Source organism: Phalacrocorax carbo, chromosome Z (assembly GCF_963921805.1).
Source record: "Phalacrocorax carbo chromosome Z, bPhaCar2.1, whole genome shotgun sequence".
NCBI lineage: Eukaryota > Metazoa > Chordata > Aves > Suliformes > Phalacrocoracidae > Phalacrocorax > Phalacrocorax carbo.
Window position 1 is genome coordinate 66863423 of NC_087548.1, and position 21555 is coordinate 66884977.

Genomic DNA, 21555 nt, shown 5'->3' on the forward strand with positions numbered 1-21555 from the left:
CAGTATTTTTTTCCTATCACTGACTTCATGTTCAGTATGCCTCCTCATCTATTCCACAGTTATCCTCCTGGTATTAACAAAGAAGTGCGTGCTTCAAGTGACTCTAAACTACCCACCTGCCTATTCAAAACTACTTGTACAGCAACTACTGCTAGCAAATCTGCACAAAAGCATTTGGTTGCAGTCAGCATACTTTCTGCATCATTGACCAGTGCCGTGTTTTGCAGAGCAGTACAATACAAATTCATAGCTTGGATTACAGAGATTTCTCTACAATTCAAAGGTTAATCACATTTCCACTATTATTCAATGCTACATGCAACTTTCAATAGTTTTTCAAAAGCTCCAAGCAAAAATGGATTTACAGATTTCTTTAACATGAGGTTAATTTAATACACTAAAGTACTACAACGAACATTTTAATGGACAACAAATTAAGTGGATGTGCCTGGAAATAATCAATTGAATTCACATAAAGTAGCAGATAAGACCTTGATATGAAATTCAAGGAAATAAAGAAGTAGCATATAAACCATTTCTAGAATGACATCTTCAAATGAGAAACAATTCCGCATATTAATAAGTTGTCAGCTACTGGGGAAAAAAAAAGGGCTGGTAGCTAGAAAAAAAAGTATCAAGATTCACATTCTACCGTTTACAGTAACGGATCTGTATTATCTTATGTCATGATTTCATCAGAGAGGTGGCTAAAGCATTCTGTAATTTATCCACATAATTACTAACATTAAATATTACTTAGTGATACAAGAAAAGAAAACTGTAGTCAAACAGAGAAAAACCATTAGCTTCCACTCAGTTTTTGAATTATTCTGAACTTGGTGGAAACCCAGGAAGATGTTCAGAAAAATTTTGCTACGCTCATCCTGAATCCACCTGAGACTTCAGCAGGAAATACCCCTACAAATGAACCTCATGTATTTTATATAATTGCTTTTATTAACTTGTAAGTAGTTGTGGGGTGGAAAATAGGAAATATCAAACCTGTTATCCCACCAATGCAGATCTGTCCTTTAGGTCTTTGCAAGAGAGTCAGTTTGCATCACAAGGTTAACATTAAAATCATAGAATCATTGAGGCTGGAAAAGACCTCTGGGATCACCAAGTCCAACCGTCAACCCAACACTACCATGTCTCCTAAACCATGTCCCGAAGTGCCACATCTACACATCTTTTAGATACCTCCAGGGACGGTGACTCCACTACCTCTTGAGGCAGCCTGTTCCAATGCCTGACCACTCTTTCAGTGAAGAAATTTTTCCTGATATCCAATCTAAACCTCCCCTGATGCACCTTGAAACCATTTTCTCTCATTCTATCACTAGTGACCTGGGAGAAGAGACCAATACCCACCTTGCTACAACCTCCTTTCAGGCAGCTGTAGAGAGGGATAAGGTCTCCCCTCAGCCTCCTCTTCTCCAGGTTAAACAACCCCAGATCCTGCAGCCACTCCTCACAGGACTTGTTCTCCAAATCCTTCTCCAACTTCACTGTCCTTCTCTGGACACGCTCCAGCACTTCAATGCCCTTCTTGTAGTGAGGGGCCCAAAACTGCACACAGTACTCGAGGTGCAGCCTCACCAGTGCCGAGTACAGGGGCACGATCACCTCCCTGCTCCTGCTGGCCGCACTGTTCCTGATACAAGCCAGGGTGCTGTTGGCCTTCTTGGCCACCTGAGCACACTGCTGGCTCATGTGCAGCTGGCTGTCAGCCAACACCCCCAGGTAAAACAAAAATGAGCTGCTAATTTTTGTTATAAAAAATTGTCAAAACCAGCACAAATACAAAAAATCCTTAAGCTGTATTATTGCATATTTCACTGAAATAATAGCCATAACTCAACAGCTAAAGACAAAGGCTATCAGCTGCTTTCTTCTAACTTGACTTGCAAAGTTTTGAACACTTAAGCAAACTTCAAGGCTTCTAAAACAAGCTCAGCTTTGTATCTCTTGCTCTACCCTTTATTTATATTCTTCTTTTCTTCCCTGTATCTTATGCAAAAGGCTTCTACTTTTTAATCTTATAAAAAGCATAATTACATTCCACATGCCACTAAACCCGCCTTAGCTGTTTACAAAATCATTCCAATCATGCCAAAATGATAACACAACTAACAGTGCTAGCAATACCATAAATAAGGCCACGTCTAGACTACTCAAGAGACAGGTTTTATGTCTGGAATCCCGAACACTACAAGTTGAAGGCCCAAGAGTAGCAAATTATTTTCCTGTATATAAACTCAATAATTAAAATATATCAAGGACAAAGCTCTGAGTAGGTTGGCAAGATATCCTCAGAGGGGATTTTTTTAAGAAAATAATTCTGCAGTTAGTAGTTCATAAAGACAGTACTATACACAGCACAATTAGATAAAATCTTAATATCAACATTTATTGACTCCAAAACACAAAGATGAGCTGGAATTTAAAAGAAAAAGATTTGCTGAACAGTTTCTGTTGATTTTTGTTTCACCTTGTGAAGAAATACGAAATACAAAATTCACCTGAGGGGCAGCTGATAAAATGCAGTTTGCATTCCCAGCTGAGGAGGAGGGATGTGGGACGAGGTGAATGTGGACAAAGGTTCCACCACAGGACTTGAAAACTATTTTAATACACTAAAGAAAATACACGAAGCAAATATACAAAACAAATATCCTTCCACTTTTTGGTAGAAGACTATCATAAATAAACACATATCTCATTCTGAATATGCTAAATTGGCTCAGCAATCAGGGCTTAATTACAAGTCTATTTAAGTAGACTTACCTTACCTAGGTTTTTTTATGCCTGCTCATACTCACCACTTGGAGAGTACCTTCTGCAGCAGATGAGTCACAAAGTCACAGGTACCTTCCAGTACCAGCTAGTACTTTTGTACAACATTCTGAAACCACGCTATCTAAATAATCCAAAAATATACCCAATATTTTGGGAAAGATGGAGGTAAGTTTCAGCTACCTTTTTCATATTAGTTAACCACAACATACCAGAGAGCTTTAAAAACTGACTGCTTCGTAGAGAACTGTGATGCTTTATTAATAGTAATTAACATAGCAGCAACTTCCTCTTTGTTCCTCAAAGCAAAGCAGCACCAAAACCCCCTTCATAACTATTTGTATAAAAATAGCACTAAAATGTCAAGAGGCAGTTACGTACTTTGGATGTTGTAACAAAGAAGTTGAATCACATCTTAGGAGCATTTAGCTACTTATGTCCAGTGACACCAATGACTTGGTTATGTCTTAGGCCTCTGCAGAACTGGTGAGGGCAGGAAGTTAAGGTTTTGTTTCTTTCAGGACTGAGTGACAGCAGCGATGTGTTTATGCCTGGAGTGCTAGCTAGCACCCAACAGACTTCTGACAGAGAATGCTTCTCATCACCTGAAAACTACTTCTAGTATCTTTTTTTACTATTTCCAGGTTAAATTCCAGAACTTCACTGTACTTGTAGGTAAGATAAGTTCTTCAGGCAAGTATAATATTCTGCAGTAATGCCAACATACTTTTGATAGCTCACTACTACCCATCAAATTGGAAGTGGCCAACACTGCTATATGGGAATTGGGTCCAAAACAACTTATTTCAGCCAGAAACTACAGGGAAATTCATCTTCATGGAGAATCAGAGTGGTTACAGACATCATATTTCTCATTGAATCACTGAAATGTGGTCACATTTTGTTTGATAAACTCCAGTTCAGCATGTCTTCAAATAAAATTACTACTTCCTTCTTAAACATTTTTTTCCCCTAGCAGATGAAAGATTTTCTTTGCCTTCCTGGATCACTTATTACTTTAATACTTAAAATGCCTTACAAGATAGCTAAATTTATTACATTATCTGTGTGTCGTATATATGCTGGATAGGGCAGAGGGCCTGAAAAATCAGTTAGAGGTAACTACAGGTTTTTTATTTCCTTCACAAATCAGGTGTTCTACTTCAATAGAAATTGATAGTGAGAGCTTGTCAAGAGACAAACATGTTTGAAGATAACCACGTGCAGGTATACTTTTTCAGTTTAGAGCTTATTTCCCCACTTTCCATCAGCTTACAGTTTAATATATTCTATCCTTTTACACATACTTTGCTACACAGAGAAACATCATGGACTATAGTTACATATTTTACTTCTGTACAGCTATTTAGGACAGCCAATCCTGAACATACCTGAGCCCCAGTAACTTTTGCAGACAAAGCACCAAACAAGAAAAAACATATTGTCTTAAATATCTGATTAGCAGAGTTAGATTATAAATATTATATGAAGATACTAAAAGAAAGTAAGCATGTAAAATCTTCAACTATTGAACACCAGCCACATCACACAATAAAAATTTAGCTATTGATCCAGGTAATAAATATCAAATTCATATGCGAAACATCATTGTCACCAGTTCATTCCGAATTCTAGGGCCTCCGGACATGGACACGAAATGAGCCAAATATTCTGCTCCAGATGTAGAAAGCCTAGCTCATTGCTCAGACACACCTCCTGCAGATGATTTAACAACTATCACTCATGGTCAGACAGGTATCCAAATAACTCCCATCATCATCGGCTGCACCCAGCCTGATTTCTGTAGGGTAACGCTGCAGTATTCTTCCCTGAATTACTCCATAAATTAGAAGAAAATGCTGGGTTGTAACGTGTCTACTTTTGTTGATCCTGTAATATAAACTGAACTACAAAACCAGATATTGAATAATACCCAACCCTATTTCTGTAAGCAAAATGTGATCTTGGATTAAGCCAGGCATACTTAATACTAAAATTCACCTATTAGGAAATATGCATTTACTTAATGAGAAAGCATTGAAAGAAATGCAGATTTTGGTACTGTTATCTGCTGGATTTAATCCTCAACATACATCTTATTAACTTACCAACAACAGCTAATGGTTTTATCACCTAAAAGGCATGTAGTCGCTGTAAGGTTTGCTCAAGAGCTGAGACACTTACTTTTCAGCATCTGGGTTTCTAAACAAAAACAGCATTGAAATTAAAGAATAGCTTTAACTTGCATCATTTAAAGGGTATGTATTTTGTCTGACACTCCATCTCGCACACCTGCCTTACTAAATTCAAAGCTGCTGGAGGGATCCCAGGAACCACCACAGTGAAACAAAGAAAAAGAAAGAAGTGATGTTTTGGCTCCAAGCAACACTTTCAATGATCAGTTCAGAAAACAGCACCTGAAGCACATGATTATCAGCTTCTAATTTAAATCATGTATTCTGTACTCTTCTTCTTTTGAGACATGTTAGAGATGCTAATGAAATGGGCATGCGCTACTGCTCTGCAAATTATGTACCTCAGTCTCAGGGCAAGGAGCTCACTTCTCAGCGGGGGTGAGGTCAGCCTCTCTTCAAGTTAAAAAATGAAATTCTGGTTTGAGCAAAGCATCACTTGAGAAAGAATGTAAAAGTGCCAAGTGAAACTTCTTTCTTGCTTGCTTGCTTGCTTAACTGACAAAATGCCATCTTAACTTCTACTTGACCACACAAAACATTTATTCTGGGTCTTATGATCTGAAGATGCTGGAGGCATAAGGGAAAAAAAAGCCCCGTAACTAATTTCAAGTGATACTCACTTTCTTTGATTATGAAGCCAGTCTCAAATAAAGAGGACTAGATTTTCCACTACATCACAGTTGAAAAATGTTGCAGACATTTTTATTACAGATCAAACAGACAAGATGGCTGATCACGGCTGTGAGCACATAGGCACAAAAAAAAAAACAAACCCCAAACCAACCTTGAAAAGCCCCAAAGTTACTTTGCCGTTAAATCACCAGCTTCTCGAGCACGCTGTGCTGTGTGTCAATACTCCAAACAGCAGACAAGAGTACTGGAATCTGTTAAATTGAGATACATATCACTGGAATATGGCTTGATGCTTGTTCAAGATCTATTGTATACCAGATATACTTTCCCTGTGAGAAAGTTCTTCCTATATAGCTAATTTTCAGTTAAATTTTAGGGTTTTTTCATCAGATCAATCTGATCCACGAAACCTAGATTGAACAAGTATAAGAAATTTATCAGTGGGGGAGGAAGAAAGTAGTTCAAATGGCTTACCTAAAGGTGGCAATATACAAGAAATGGCAAGAAACATACCTACAAAGGATTAAAAAAGAACAACAAAGGAAAAAGGAAAAAGAAAAAAGAAAGGAAGCAAAGTACAGTCCAAATTACTTGTATTGTATCTCAGTGATATAAGAACTTATAAACTGAATTTACCCAGCCAGTAGTCAAGGCTGCTAGTACAGTAAATACAGTAAAAACTATGGAAAACATATTACCTACCATCTAGATGAAGCAGGTAATTTAAGTGGATATATCCAATGTTAAGATCACGACAAATATCACTGGGTGACCTTTTGTTAATCTTTTTACAGTTCATGTATAAGAATTAATTAAAAAATTAAAGGCAAATTCTAGGCCAAAACTTATATTAAGAGGTAAACTCAAGAGTGAACATCTGCAACCTGGAAGAAAATTCATCATAAAGATGTAACTTCTCTCAGACCAACTACTGTTTACATTTGATAATGTTCCATGTGAAATTTCCTTCCAGGTGAAATAAGAAGTAGCATGTAAATGTGCTAGAACATTTTAGTTCCTTCTTCCTGCTTCTGAGCATGTTACAAGTTCACCAAATTTTGTCTTCCAAATAAAGGTCTTGGACCTGCTTCCACCGCAAAACTCTTCATCTCTGCATTTTTCTTCTCCCCTAACAATTCCTGTTTAGAGCCTCAGGAAACTTTAATGTGGTTTATTTGACAGGCAGCAGATGATTCCCACCCCTTAGAAAACAGACTTCTGGGATGAAGCAGGAGGAACATCCAAGCACCTTCTCCTAATACCTGAGTAGCTCATTCCTGTGAGGATGTTTTCTCCTCCTCATTTTAAGTTTTTAAATGAGAAGGTAAAAATGCATCCTGTTCCTGTAACATACAGTACACACATCATGTGCTTGTTTAAGTTAAAACTTTGAGGTCTGCAAACACATGATGTTACATTATTACCCTGTTAATTCATCGCAGCAACATAACTAGCATGATGAGGAAGGGAATGCATTCAGCCTAATTTCAAGTTAGAATAGCTCAGACTTGCACTGTATCCTAGGTTGATTAAAATGCTTATTAATCACTGCAAGGTAGAAATAATAATCAGAAACTTCCACCACAAAGAAAAAGAGATTTCCACCAAAAGCCATTATATGGAAGAGTTATAAGCAATACATAGTGTCAATAGCTTTTCCTATTTTTTTAAACGATGTCCATCTAATCTAACGTGCTTCCCACCACGGGACCAGGAAAGGTGTGCAGGGTGAGGACTCCATCTAGGCATGGTGCCTTTACAGGTACAGCACAGCCTGACCCGTGCGGCCCCTGCAATACCTGCCTCGGGTCTGCCAATAACTAACGGTAACTCTGACTCTCACAGCAATGACCACAAGCGATTAGATTCAGGCCAGCAGCGCTTTTCAGACCAGACCTGTGGTCTGTGGCAACTGAAGGGCTGGTCTGCTGTTGCAAGGGCTGCAAGCACTCAGCTTTGCTTTCATCACTCTTTCAAAGCAAATTTCCTATTTAGAGCTGACAAGAGATAAGCAGAGCTGGCAGCAGTCAGCCAGCAAGCACAACCAACAGCTCCTCATCTGGCGTATGCGACTGCTCGGAGAAGTTTTGACCGGGCAGTTTGTAACGTGAGTAGTTTCGCTAGTCAGTTACGTGAAATAATCTGCAAAGGAGCATAACTGAAACGAGACACGTGCTGGGCTGAACCTCATTGGGACTGCGTTTTGCTCTACGAGTGCATACATGTGGTCAAGGAAGACTGCGAAGATGCACCTCTAGAGACACGCAGGCCTCCAGCACGGAAAGCCTGACCATCCAGGTTTCTAAAAAGGAAAAGCCCACACTGAACCATGATCTCTCTTATTTAAACAGCAGTATGTCAATAAGATACAAACTGATTTTACTGGCAGAATTTTTGTTAGTAGCATTTCAAAACCGAACTCAAGTTATCTGAGAAAAATTTGTCTTTTACCAGCCCCGTGCGAACTCAGCTGCGTTACCAGGCTTCTTGCCTCTGCCTCGAGAGCTACAGACCCGTTTTGTGCGTGCTCGAGCACACCCCTGACGAGGACGACGGCTCACTCTGGCAAAAGCAAAAATATTTCTGAAAGAAAGCAGAAGACCGCCCCGCTGCCCGGGAAGAGCGACAGAGGGAAGACAGGCGGTGAGGTTCGCCCGAACAGAAACCCACGCACAGCTTTCAGCCCAATACATTTTTAAGCGATGAAAACCCTCAACGTGAGCGCTTTCGGGCAGCCTCTCCCAGCGGGAGAGCCGCTCCGAGGCGGAGCCGGGGCCCGGCAGCACCGGGAGCCGCCGGGGCAGGACGCGGCAGCGCCCCAGCCCCGGCCCCGGCCCCGCGCAGGCTCCCCGAGGTCCGCCCCGGCCGCTGCCAGTCGCTCCCCGAGCTGAAACCTGAGTTAACTCCGGGGCGGCACCGGGAGCCCGACTCCGCTTCCCAGCGCCGCCCCGGGGGCCGCCACCTGCAGCCGGCGGGCGGGCAGGGCCCCACGGCCACCCGCTCGGGGGGGGAGGCTACCGGGGCACCACCGCGCTGCCGGGCCCCTGCTCGCCCGGGGAAAGGGGCTGCCCGGCCGGGGCGGGAGTAGGACCCCGCGCCGAGGAGCGGCGGCACTTACTGTGTGAGCGCGGTGCGGGGGCGGCGGCGCCTCCTCGGGGCTGGCGGCGGGAGCGGCGGGAACAGCTCTGCCGAGGCGGTGTGGGCGCGGCGGAGTTAACCTCGGCTCCTCCACGCCGCGGGGCGGGGCGCGGCCCGGGCGGGCGGGAGAGGGGCGGCTCTGCCCTCCGCGGCCCGCCGCCGCTCCCCCCGCGGGAGCCTGGGGAGGGGAAAGGCCGGGCAGCCCCTGCGGCCCGGCCCGCCGTCCCGCCCGCCGCTCCCTCGCCCCCCTGGGGCTGCCGCCGCCGCCCGTCGCCTGGCCGCGGCCGCAGGGGGCCCGGGGCGGGCGGCAGCGCGGTAAGGTGAGGCGGCCTCCCCTGGCACACAGGGCGGGGAACGCCAGGTCGGGGAGAGGGGCGTAAACGCGCCCGCCAAGGCACGTACAGTCTCGGTGCCAGATTTTGGGGTACATCTTCTGTCCCTGCTTTGCTACCAAAGGAGGAGTTAGTTATTGCGAGGGAAAACGCCAAATAAAACCCTTCTTTCGTTCTACCGAGCTGAACTGAGGTGTTTCTGAGGTGTTTCTAATTTTGGCGGGAGCTCGCTGCCTGGTGTGTAACTGGAGCGGGGGCACTCATCTTTGTACCTCGTCTCCCGGCAGGAAAAGCAGAGAGGTGGAGTTCCCCAGGACCTTCACAGGCTTTCAAATTTACATGAAACAGTCAAGGGGTGAAAAAAGGTAGGTGTGGAAGAAAATGACAGAAAGCACCATCACTGCATCAGCCTCATTCCGTTGAGAAATGAGTTCGAACTGAATACAAATGGTAGTTAGGCATTGAATTTAAACACCCCACCCCCCCCACGGAAAAAACCTCAAAACCATTAAAAAAAAAACACCAAAAAGTTAATACAAGGAAAGCTACATGAAAAGCTAAGGCATTTAAAAAAAAAAAAAAAAAAAAGACACGAGAGGAAAAGGATCAAAACCATGCAAATTTTAGAGCTAGAAATGGGGAGGAATAAGAAACACCAAGAAACTTGGTAAATCAGTATCTTTATTTTATAGAAAGTAGTTTGATCAGTGTGCTGAACCTGCCATTAGAGGTGGTTTTGCTATTTTTAGTAAAAATAAACATCTGAAAAAGTTACCTTGGAGAACATCTCATCTCCAAGCTTATTTCCTTTTATTCACTGTTGCTTTTTTCATACCTATTGCAACTAATCTAACACTGGGTGCTCTGAAGAGGAAGGGAGTGGTTTATTTCCTGTAACTGGTAGCGAGGTTCCTAAAATGCGGTAGGACATGTAGAAGCTCACCTTGTGCCACGTCAGTGTGGTACAAAATCTGCATCTATTCCACTCTCCATCTTTCTCCATAAACATCCTGCAACATCAGCTGTCAGCTGAGAATTTTCTGGTTAAAAGTCACACAGCAAGCCAGTTTAAGTACCCAGATGGCCAGAGTTCTAACTCTCACAGGTTAATAAAGTGTTAGTAAAGAACGTGGATCATGTATCTCTTTGAGGTAACTGAATCAATCAGCAACACAAGAATGACACACTCCGATTGCATTATGTATTGCTACATGGACAAACACAAGTCACAACTGCTAGTCTATGGAATTTAAAAGGGACATTATCAACTACAAGTTAAGTTGTTTTGTCTGGACATAGAATTATTGTTGATTAAGCACTGGTAAATGCAAATTTTAAGTTAAATTTGTGCACATGGCTACTCCAGGCACAGAACCCTGGGTAGTCACTATTGCTCTTCTTTGAGTAACTAGCAAAGCAACAGGGGGAAACATTAACTGCTGGAGGACAAAAATCAGTGGAAGTTGGTAAGGGCAACAGCTGGGAGAGTTTTGAGTTCAGTTTTTCCCCCAATGACTAAATTTAAAGTTGAGAGTGTCCCTTTAAAAGTTTCAGATACAACAGAAATTAATTAATTTCAATTCCATTGTTACAAGCAAGCTACCAATAATTTGGCTTACACTAATTGTTAAACATCAATGAACATTATACAAGCAAACAACTGATTTGTAAACAAAGCAGCAGCAACATGGAATTCTAGAAGGTTGAGTTTCTCCAGGATTTATTCAAAAGATTATGGTGTGGCAAATACATTGTGATTTTACATAATTTAGTTTTGAGAGTAGCTTAATATAACTATAAACATTATTGAAAATGCCTGCTCATGGTCACTACTTTCCTGGTATAGGTTTGCCAGCATTATGCATAGTGCAGCTCTACTCAGAAAAATGACAACACTGTATGCCTTGGCAAATTACACATAAAATCTGCTTAGTTTGCAGGTACGACAGCTTTTTGTGATTGCCAGTACAATAAACAATTTCAAATATTAAAGCTAATGAGATATAAATATTTAAGGACAAAACATCAAGGACATCATTATATGATGTTGCCATGATTTTTGCACGTTTTACTTTTCTGAACATAACTGTTAGTTCAGTGGGTACAGAAAACTAATGCATGTGTATAAGCAGCTACAAAGTCAGGGTTTCAGTTGATTCTCAAGAAGTGTGCTACTGTTAACTCTATTGTTTTCCTTCTTTCATAAGGAGTACTAGGGACTCAGTCACTGAGCAGATATGACATATACACATTGGGCAAGTCTGTTTTGTAAGGTGGTGTCACTTTTAGTCAGTCACTTTTCTGGTCCATCAGTGTACTTAAACTGTTTTGATATTGGTTGAAATTAAAATTGGTAAGTGTTGTGGAAGAACAATTTCAATTGAATCACTGAACAGCTGTACCAGTTTGAAATGCTCTCATATGTTTCTTCATGGCAAAATATTCACATTCTTTTTATTGCACAATGTAAAAGTTCAGGTTATGTGCATAAAAACCTTCATAGTGTTTGCACTGCAGCTTGCGAAGCATACATGTAAAATGACCTTAATTTTACAAAATCTTTTTAAACAATTTTATATTCTTAAGATACAAGCATCCTGAGAATGTTAACAAAGTTCGTTTTACAAGCCCTTCGTTTCTGCTATGCTTTATTTATCCCCATAGTTCCTAATTTGACAAGTTTATTTTACAGTTAATATCTTGGTGCTATATTTCACAAAATATCTTTTAGCAAAAAAAGTACAACATTGCCATTCAAATAATCCAGCCTCACATCTAATTTACAAGTTAAACTTTTGTCAAGCTTTGACGTCAAGAAAAGTAAACCAAAATACTCACAGAAACATTTTTTAGCTGACTAAAAAAATGTAAAGGCTTTGTGCATTAATAATTTGGTCAAACATTTAAGTTAAGCGGTTTAATATTTTGGCAAAAATCCAAATCCATCTATCCTTTTCAATATTTCTTTCATGTTACACCAGATGTAAACGTACAGTACAAAGACTGACAGTATTAAAGTACTTTGCTGTGGAACTTCCTATTTCCTTTTTCAAAGTTCTTAGGAAAAGCAGACAAGAACATAAGTGCTAAGAATAAACTGAGTATCTTTGGGCTAAATAAAAGTTTTATTGGAAAAAAATGTAAAAATAAATTAGTTTTTTTTCCTCTACAGACATGTAAATAAATATTCTTTGAAGAAATTCTAGTGCCATAATCTAAAGCAGTTATCTTCCTGTACCTTTTTGATCAAGACAAGCGCTTCACACATAATCTTGACTGTTTTACAAGGAAGATATCCATTAATATTTACATATTTTTGTAAAGGGAGTGTTCAGGGTCAAAAATATATTTCTTTTTAAAAGGTAAGCCTGCCATCCTGATGGCAGTGATTCAAGCTATAGAACAGAAGACAAGTTACAGAACATCCGTCAGTTTCTTATACCCTACATCAGAGGAAGGAGATCAGGCAAGTTAGAGAGGTAAACAGCCTGGATTCCAGGAATGGAGACAGATGGTGGCTCATTATATGAATGCTTGCATGGCCAGGAGTATCTACTCATACAGGCTTTGTTCCTCTTCTACACATAGGTATAACTTTTTATTGTCGGCTGACTATGCAATTTGAGGAAAGAGACAGTACGGTTGCCACAGTGAAAGAGTAACATTACCTAAGGCTTCCAACTGGACGGACCTGCTTCTAGAAGGTGGCCAAGTGTTAAATGTAAGCATAGGCCATGCCCAGATGGTACGGTCCAGGTGGGAGTGTACGTACCTCAAAAGGAAGATTAAACCAATTCAGCAACATCTTAATATTGTAAGTATATATTTCAAAGTCACGTAAAGCTTTTATTTTAGGCAACTATCAGAAACTGAAGGACCTTGTTAATCTTTAAGGCATCAATGCATCAGGGACTAAAAGCTCCAGGTAATACATATGGGCGCGGGGGGAGCATCTCTGTGGCACAAGCTATCACTGTGTATCTGCTTTGTTGACTAGTTCCAGCAAAAATATTTTCAGGGATGGTAGATGGGGAATGTTATACACTGTTCTGAGAAAAATATTAGATCATAAGTTTCACATCATTTTTTAACATGTCATTTAAAGGGCTGAATCTATCAGCCAATATTCTCATCTTTACTGTTCCATCAGCACCACAGGAGAATATGTGATTTGCTGGTCCTGTCTCAATTTGCATGACTCCCGTCCCAATGTTTCTGAAGATAGACTGTCGAGCATGCTCATTGATGAAAGTGTGAAGAAGATTAAATGTAGACAGACTCCATACCTGAAAAAGCATCAAAACATCAATCTCTTGTAAGGATAATTACCATGACCTTAAAATTCACCAGTAACAAATCATGGAGAAACTGGACTCCATTTTGCATTCATTTTTCTGATACCAACTGTAAAGGAAAAGATATGTAGCAATCTGCAATGGCACAGTTATAGAATATTAATATTCATTTTCTGTAATAGGAATATATAAGGGGAGTAAGGTAAGACTAAGATTTCATAATTGAATTAGTATATGTGAAAGCCAGGGCTGAGAACAAATGCAGAATGTATGACATATCTGATTATTCCACACCTATGCAAGATTCTTTTTGAATTTACACATCATCACAATCTTTATCTCTCTGATCCCTCACCCTCATTAATACCTTTATATTGCCTTCAGCAGATCCTGTGACAAAATACTCTTCTGTAGGATCAACAGCAATTGCTTTGACTGGAGAATCATGACTCTGGAGTAACTGTTGCTGCTGTTTTTGGCGAAGATCAATTATACATGTAAAGCCTTTTCTGCCTCCAGACAATAACAGCTGATGTTTTGGAGCATACGCTAGCACTGTGGCTCCGCTATCGTGGCAGATAAAAGCTGAAAGCCAAAAGAAAAGTAATTTAAATAAACACACAGTACTAACTTCAATTTCACAGTACTAACTGTAATTTTCCATCAGTCTCTAGTGGTTCAAGACAGTAGTAACAGTGACTTTGATGCTGTAATCCAGCTGACCACAACCAGTCCATTTACTGCAGTACCATACATATGTAAGCTCAGGTTCACATCAGACATCCTGAAGTAGCAGTATTCTCAAATCAAGAAATTGCAATCTGTATGAAAAAAAAAAATTATATCCTTTCTATCCCTGTGTAATCGCAAACTATTAAGTCTTGACCAGGAACAGATTCTTTTCAAACTCTGTAATGCTTGTTATGTTAAGGCATATGTTTCCCATAAGAAACGTCCTCCTAAATTACTTGTCCAAATATCTTCTAAGTTTCCACTGGTTATTGTACTGCTTTTCACATATTTTTGGATATGTCTGCTCCCCAAAATGAGAGAAGCGAATGAAGAATACAATTACCAGAACAAAGCTCAGCACGTCTGAGACTAGACATTATGAATCCTAACACACGGCATATAGTATAGGGTTCTCCAAATTTATGGTTAGGAACGCCATGCATCTCACACATACACTTAAGCATTCACCACACTTCAACTGCAAGGGTTCACAGCTTCTGCCTCTAAATCTAATTCTGTATTTCAGACACTGAAATGTGTTTCTTTTCCACTGCAACAAAATATCAGTAATAAAGTTAAGGAAACCCTGCTAAACATTTATTACATCTCAAAAAGCATACTTAATATTGTTCTAAACCATTTTTGTAATACTGTATTTAGATATCTATACATGTACACACACAGAGAAACATTTAAAACATTACACAGTACTTGGTGTAATACATAGAATAAAAGTGTTACAGAACTGGGCAATCTTTGAATGCAAATGTGCCCTACTTAACAAGTATGGCAGTAAGTTAATCTTTTAGTTCAACTCTGAAAATTACTATGTAATTATGAGATCTTATTTGTACATCTGTTTGTTCAATATATTGATAAAAAATTAAATATTTTCTAGAAAATTTGGTGCATTTATTCATATACAGACCTTCAGAGAACTGTTTTATAATCATGGCTTCTCTGAGGATAGGATTTTCTTAGAGGCAATGAAATACTTAGCAGTTCATTAAAAGCATGTCCTCTCATGTTCTCCAAAGAGATAATGTACCTGCAAGTGCCTAATGCTACCTGTGTAGTGCCACTATTTGGTCTAACACTTAACTGATAGAGAGGCCCCACTCAAAATCTGATTTGTAAATACAGACACAGCCAGAGGAACTTTGAATTGAAGGGCATATCCTGCAAATATGTATCTCATAACTGTGCTAAAAACTGTAGTTTTGGCAGTGTTACAGCTATTGTCTTCTCAACATGCTAGTTACTACAAGCAGGAATTGCTCAGAATCTTTTAAAAATAAACGGAAATTATGGATGCCTGGCTGTCAGCGGTTGTACTTGTGGTGCAAAGATACAAGGTACATGTCGTGGTTCAGCCCCAGCTGGCAACTAAACACCACGCAGCCGCTCGCTCACCCCCCCCAGCCCTGTGGGATGAGGGAGAGAATTGGAAAAGCAAAAGCAAAAGACAAAAACTCGTGGGTTGAGATCAGTTTCCTAATTAAAATAATAATTATAATAATAACAATAATGATAATGAAAGGGGAAAGAGGGAAAAAAACCCAGAAACACAAACGATACAACCACTTACCACCCGCTGACCGACGCTGCCCGTCCCTGAGCCCCAATTGCTTCCCTCCCCTCCCCACCTCCCCAGCCCCTCCCAGTTAACCTACTGGGCATGACGTTACATGATATGGAATATTCCTTTGGCCAGTTTGAATCCGTTCTCTTAACTGTGCCCCCTCCCCTCCCAGCTTCTTGTGCGCCCGGCAGAGCATGGGAAGCTAGAAGAGTCCTGGACTAGTACAAGTGCTGCCCAGCAACAACCAAAACATCGGTGTGTTATCAACATTATTCTCCTACTAAGTCCACAGCACAGCACTGTGCCAGCTGCAGTGAAGAAAAATAACTCTATCCCAGCTAAAAACATGACAGTATGCAAAGGAAGATGCTTAAGTCTATGAAACCTATCATTTACATACAGCACTAAACTTCTCAAGAATCTGTGTTCATACTCCTGCTGGTGCACTAACACAACAGTGAAACATGTTTTACTCCTAATATTAAAATTACTTCCCACAGTAACTTTTTCATAAAGAGAGCCATACGCGTACATCTTTTTTACTGCTATCAACTATTTTGCTGGTTGTATTTTACTTACCATGCACCAAGCTATTTGTAGGTGAAACCAAAGTATCCCAAAGACAAATATTCCTGTAGAAAAAAATGTTTTACTTCAGCGAGAAGTGTTCTAAAGTATTCTGAACACTTGAAAAGTAATCTGAACCTTAAAAAGATGGTTTCAGGCATGAAAGCACTGTAAACAGACTTTCAATGATTACTTTTGAGCAGACCCCAAATTACTTTCATAGTTATACGTATACTGCAAGAACATGCCCTCTACACCATCATTCTACGACTTATTATTCTCATAGATTATTCATATTGAGATTACAATGTTTTGTAGTTGAATTCACTTGAATGTTAGCAGTTTTTGCTATTTCTTGATCAAAACTTAAGAAAATAAATGTGAGATGAAAGGCTATGCGTAACTCCCTATGTCTATAAAAATAATTTAAGACAGGATCATATAACAGACCAGTTCAGTTGGAGGGGACTTACAGCAATCTAGTCCAACTGCCTGACCCCTTCAGCACTGACCAGAAGTTAAAGAATGTTATTAAGGGCATTGTCCAAATGCCTTTTAAACACTGGGGCTTGGGGGCATTGACCACCTCTCCAGGAAGCGTGTTCCAGTGTTTGACCACACTGCCAATAAAGAAATGCCTCCTCATGCCCAGCCTAAACGTCCCCTAGCACAGTTTTGAACCATTCCCACTCGGCCTGTCACTGGGTACCAGGGAGGAGAGACTAGCACCTCCCTCTCCACTTCCCCTCCTCATATGGAACATGAACGGAGGATTTATGCTTCCCTAGGGAACCCCCTTTAATAGGCACATGGAATATCACTGCAAACATTACTTCTCTCCCCCTCCCACAAAGACAGACAGACAGCAGAAGCACATGTGTTCCTTTTAAACTGCTTAAGGAGAATCATCAAAAAAAGGGGGGAAGAGGGGGGGAAGAAGAGCAACATGGCACCACTTCATTTTTATGCATTATCATAGCAGTTCTTACCTGTTGTCAGAAGACAGTCCTGCTGTGGCTATCAAAGATGATGAGCTGATGAAAACAAAGTCATTGGCTGTTTTGTTATGACACTGCCAGGTCTGAAAAATTGCAGTTTTGAAATCATTAATTAAAAAAGAAACCAATTTTTTTTAAGCATGAAACCTTAAACTTCCTCAAGATGAACTGCTGTTTCAAAAACAGTTTAAACACAGGATATAAAGGTAAGTCTATGCCTTCTGATACTCGTAAGTTTTTCATGGAAGTATAGTTTCCAGTCCTGCACTATTGACAATTAATTAACAACTGACAATTATTGACAAGTCTCAAAGAACAGTGAAGTTATTTCAGATCTAATATTTGCATCTTCTGTTCTAACTTAGTAAGTATGATTAGGATTTAAGAACTTGTCTGTCATATGGATCACAGGATGGAAACAATATATTATTAAATATTGATTAATACTGGTTAGCAGCACAATCCCTGCCCTCTCCTAACTGTTCTAAGGGGGGAAGGAAATAAAAGAACACAACACAAGTTTATGAAAACAAATTCAGTTTTCAGCTTACCAAATATGGTTTAGGTGAAGTTCCAGTAAGTGGGCAACATTTCCAATTTGTTTGATATAAACTTATGTATCCATCAGCATCAACAATCCCAAACTGAAAAAAAAGATATATTAATTTTGAATACATATGTATGTATTACGGAGAAATTATCCACCTTTCAGAGAAACTACTTTCGATTTGAATAACGTGATGTTTCTTCTAATTTACAAATATACTGGGGGAGGGCAGGGGGGAAGAGGGTAAGTACAGAAGCATTCTGTAAGTTACCTTATTTCCTTGGTAGTTGAATCTCATTCGAGTTACCCTGGAGTTGCCACCAGACCGAAAACATGTGATCTGCTGTGCATGACCCCATTCAAACATTCTTACACTACCATCTTGAGCACCTGTCAGGTCTGCAACAGAAAATGTTTACTTGACTTTTCACAGGTGTTGCAGCAGTTGAACAGAAAGGTTTCTTCCAAAATTTTAAGAACTCTCACACCAGCTCACAACATCCTCAAAATAACTAGTGCCACAACACATGCCATAGTACCTGGCGCACTGTAGTAGTGCGTACCACTGAAACCCATGCTATTTAAACCTTACTGAACTGTACTTATTTAATTAAGAACTCTATTCAGAGGGTACTGAAATATGAAGCTATTTACTTGGAGATAATAATCTTTTTCCTACTATCTTTCATCCAAGTGACAAACAAAACAAATACTGTACTTTTGGTATAAAAAATAGCACTGTTTCTAACATCTATTATATATCCCCCAGTATATTTTTTTTTTAGAAATGAAAAATAGTTTCAGTAAAATAAGGCTTATAAGCAACTTTTAAAACATGCAAGAGATTTCTGTGCTAGTACAAACTAGCAGCATAATAAAGAAACGGCCAAGAGTAAATATATAATCTTTAGGTAACTTTTCTATACAAAACAACTTACAATATGGTAACGTTGGATGAGAGGCCATTCTTCTGACATTATTAATAGCCTTCTTGAGCATCTGTTCAATATACAAAATAGAAAATAATTAAACAACACTACTGGAACAAAACACTTAGTGAACCAGAATAATTAGTGATCACAGAGTTGTTTCCTATCAATGTTCCTACTGAAAGCAAGTACCGGGTTTAGAAATTCATATAGAAGTCAGTTTCTGCCAAGACTAGTGTAGATATTAATACTGTTGCAGCTTTATACATCTAGATAAATATTAATTTTTTGCTTCAGAGTTTTATGGATCCAAATATAAACACTCCTTAGACTGCAGTCTTACCTCTTTTCTTGCCAATTCCTTTCTGATTCCATTAAATTTATTGGAATATTCCTGAATATTGTAAGATAAGCAAGAGAGAGGCAGAAGCATGTAAAGAAAGAGGTAAACAAACTTTAAGAGAAGTAAAAAATAGGAAGGAATATATTTATTTTCAAGTCTAGTTAATTTATTGTCATTAATTGAAAAGTGATTGTTTGTGGCCATCCAGAATAAGCAATATACCTAGCAACTGGTAAATAAAAAATTATTCAAAAGTGTTTTGTAATTTTGCAAATACACATCCAATGAATTTCCAGCAACAGTTCTGTTCCTAAATTCCAGACTTTGCTTTGAGCAAGGCATATTACCAGGACTGCTCTTTTTCTTAGTTGATTAATTCCTGACTCGGAAGAGTTCAATAATATGAAGAGGACTGGAGACATTACACAATTAAGAAAAAAACTCCATCTAATTAAGTCATAAGTCCAACGCACAGTGCCACAATTGGAAAGAAGTGGTAGGGATTTTTTGTCAGGGAAATGCACCTGTATTTTCCTTGCGTGTCTCTCCCCTTCCTTTCTTTCTATTACTGTACATCAAAGTTAAGTTTTCATTATGTCCTCTTAGTTCTCCTCAAAAGCATATTGCTACTTTGAGGACTGCCTTTCCTCAGGAAGTTTTTGGATTCAGTTTGCTCATGCATGTTTTATTTACCCAACATTTGAGAGAGAAGGGGGCATAAGTTTATGTTTGTGTCAGGTGTTAACTTTAAATGATAACACAAACAGAAGTTTGTTGCCAGAGCACTCACTTTCAACACAGCAGCTCACCACTTACTACACATCAGTAGGAAGCTGGCACTGAACTACTTTCATTGAATCATTTAGGTTGGAAGGGACCTTTAAGATCATCCAGTCCAACTGTGACTTTCAGCTGCTATAATTTTGTACAGTGTTTTGCCACTGCTTTGTCACTGAAACAGTAGATGGCAAATCAAGTATTTTAAGTATGCTATTCTCGCCTGGACTCCAATCATATCAGGATGTCAACCAGAAGAATGTATGAATCACAAATTTTTATTTGCTTCATATTACTAAATATGATCCAAAGAGTTGAAATGCAATGTTCTCCAAATTTCCAGTTTGCAAACAAAAAGGAGGAAAAACACTTGGAAGGGAAATAATTGATTTTCTTGCTAAAATTTCCTGTGGTTTGGATTAGTGGAGTAATTGCAATCCTCTTGATTACATTTTGGAAGCAGATTTACATCTTTCAATTCTCAAAGCTTTATTATTTGTTGAAGATAAAGCCTTGTGCCTCTTGGTTACCCAAGTTTATTTCAAAACACTCTCCTGAAGATAAAAAATAAGGTTTTCAAATACATATTTTTTCCTTTTTTTCCTGTAAGTACTTGAAACAAAAAAACCTCAATGGCTTGGTAAAACATTGGTGAATAAAACAATATATACATTATAAGATTTTGAACAAGACCAAGAATTACACTCTTCAAGCATTAGTGCATATACCAATCAGTAAATAATTGCAATACTTTGCTCTCTAAACTTGTAATTTATCTCTACGTATAAGTGAAAAAAAATTATTTATGCTTGTTCTAGTTCTTCACCAAAATGAAAGGTTGTGTTGAGTTTTATAGCTACTAACATTTACCCAGAAGTCAATAGAAATCATATTCCTTCATTCAACAGTTAAGCGTGAATCATGATCTCCTGACCCCTACTGGGTTATGCTTTGGAGAAATGCATGCTTATGGAAATGTGCCTTTGAAAGACTGTGCTAAAACAGATGTCTGGTACAGCATCTCTGATTTAGAAGCCAAGTATAATTATCAAATGCAAATACTTTCATTACCAATGTAACTGACATTCGATACTGCTAGTTTCCCCTTAACAACAGCTGATGGCTATAACGCTGGTTGCTTTGGGCCTAATGTACAATAAGACAGAAGAATAAGAAAAGCTTAAAATCTGACCCACCAGTTACTAAACTGGTGAATATTGGTGTCAGCCACACTGGTTTGGATGACAAGCTGTTAAACATTACCTGAGTTTAAAAGCTGACAACACATACTATTTACTTCAGTGCTCTCTTAGGAACTGTGTCAGCACTGTACTGAATTTTCTGCTGGTCAGCCTCCTTACTTACCTGGTATGAACAGTGTAACAGGACAGTGAAGAACAGTAATAGAAAAACTTTAGTGCTAATAAAATGTTAGCTGCCTAAGTCCAGCAGTTTTCCTTGTTGATGGAAGTGAAGCAAAGACAAGACTGAAAAGCCAGTAATGGTAAAGAACAGTGGACTACACCTACTAAATGGGCTGCAAATTATGGAAAAGCAAAGATGGGAATAAGGATCAAAAGCAGTATCCAAAGGAACAAAGTAACAAAGAGCAAACAGAAATATTTCGTGAAGCTGGTTTTCCCCCAGATTTGAATCCTTCCACAGTAACACTACTTGCTCCCAAGAATCCC

The 21555-nt window shown here is 39.3% G+C and overlaps 2 protein-coding genes across 5 annotated transcripts in view; both read right to left on the reverse strand.

Moving 5' to 3' along the window:
- Positions 1–8875, reverse strand: part of TNFAIP8 (TNF alpha induced protein 8) — a 66116-nt gene extending 57241 nt beyond the window's left edge. Inside the window, exon 1 of one of the 2 annotated variants that reach the window (XM_064438334.1) lies at positions 8743–8875. In XM_064438334.1, the coding sequence (XP_064294404.1) occupies position 8743 (1 nt within the window). In that variant the 5' untranslated portion in view covers positions 8744–8875. Of the gene's footprint in view, positions 1–8075; positions 8155–8742 lie in introns of those variants that run through there. The other variant, XM_064438336.1, reaches the window with a different exon arrangement.
- An 880-nt stretch (positions 8876–9755) lies between these two features.
- Positions 9756–21555, reverse strand: part of DMXL1 (Dmx like 1) — an 87370-nt gene continuing 75570 nt past the window's right edge. For all 3 annotated transcript variants that reach the window (XM_064438997.1, XM_064438996.1, XM_064438999.1), the window contains 7 exons: positions 18754–18814; positions 18087–18214; positions 17820–17912; positions 17260–17351; positions 16283–16335; positions 13757–13974; positions 9756–13380 (listed from right to left, as the gene is read on the reverse strand). In XM_064438997.1, coding sequence (XP_064295067.1) covers positions 13156–13380; positions 13757–13974; positions 16283–16335; positions 17260–17351; positions 17820–17912; positions 18087–18214; positions 18754–18814 — 870 coding nt within the window. In that variant the 3' untranslated portion in view covers positions 9756–13155. The remainder of the gene's footprint in view (positions 13381–13756; positions 13975–16282; positions 16336–17259; positions 17352–17819; positions 17913–18086; positions 18215–18753; positions 18815–21555) is intronic.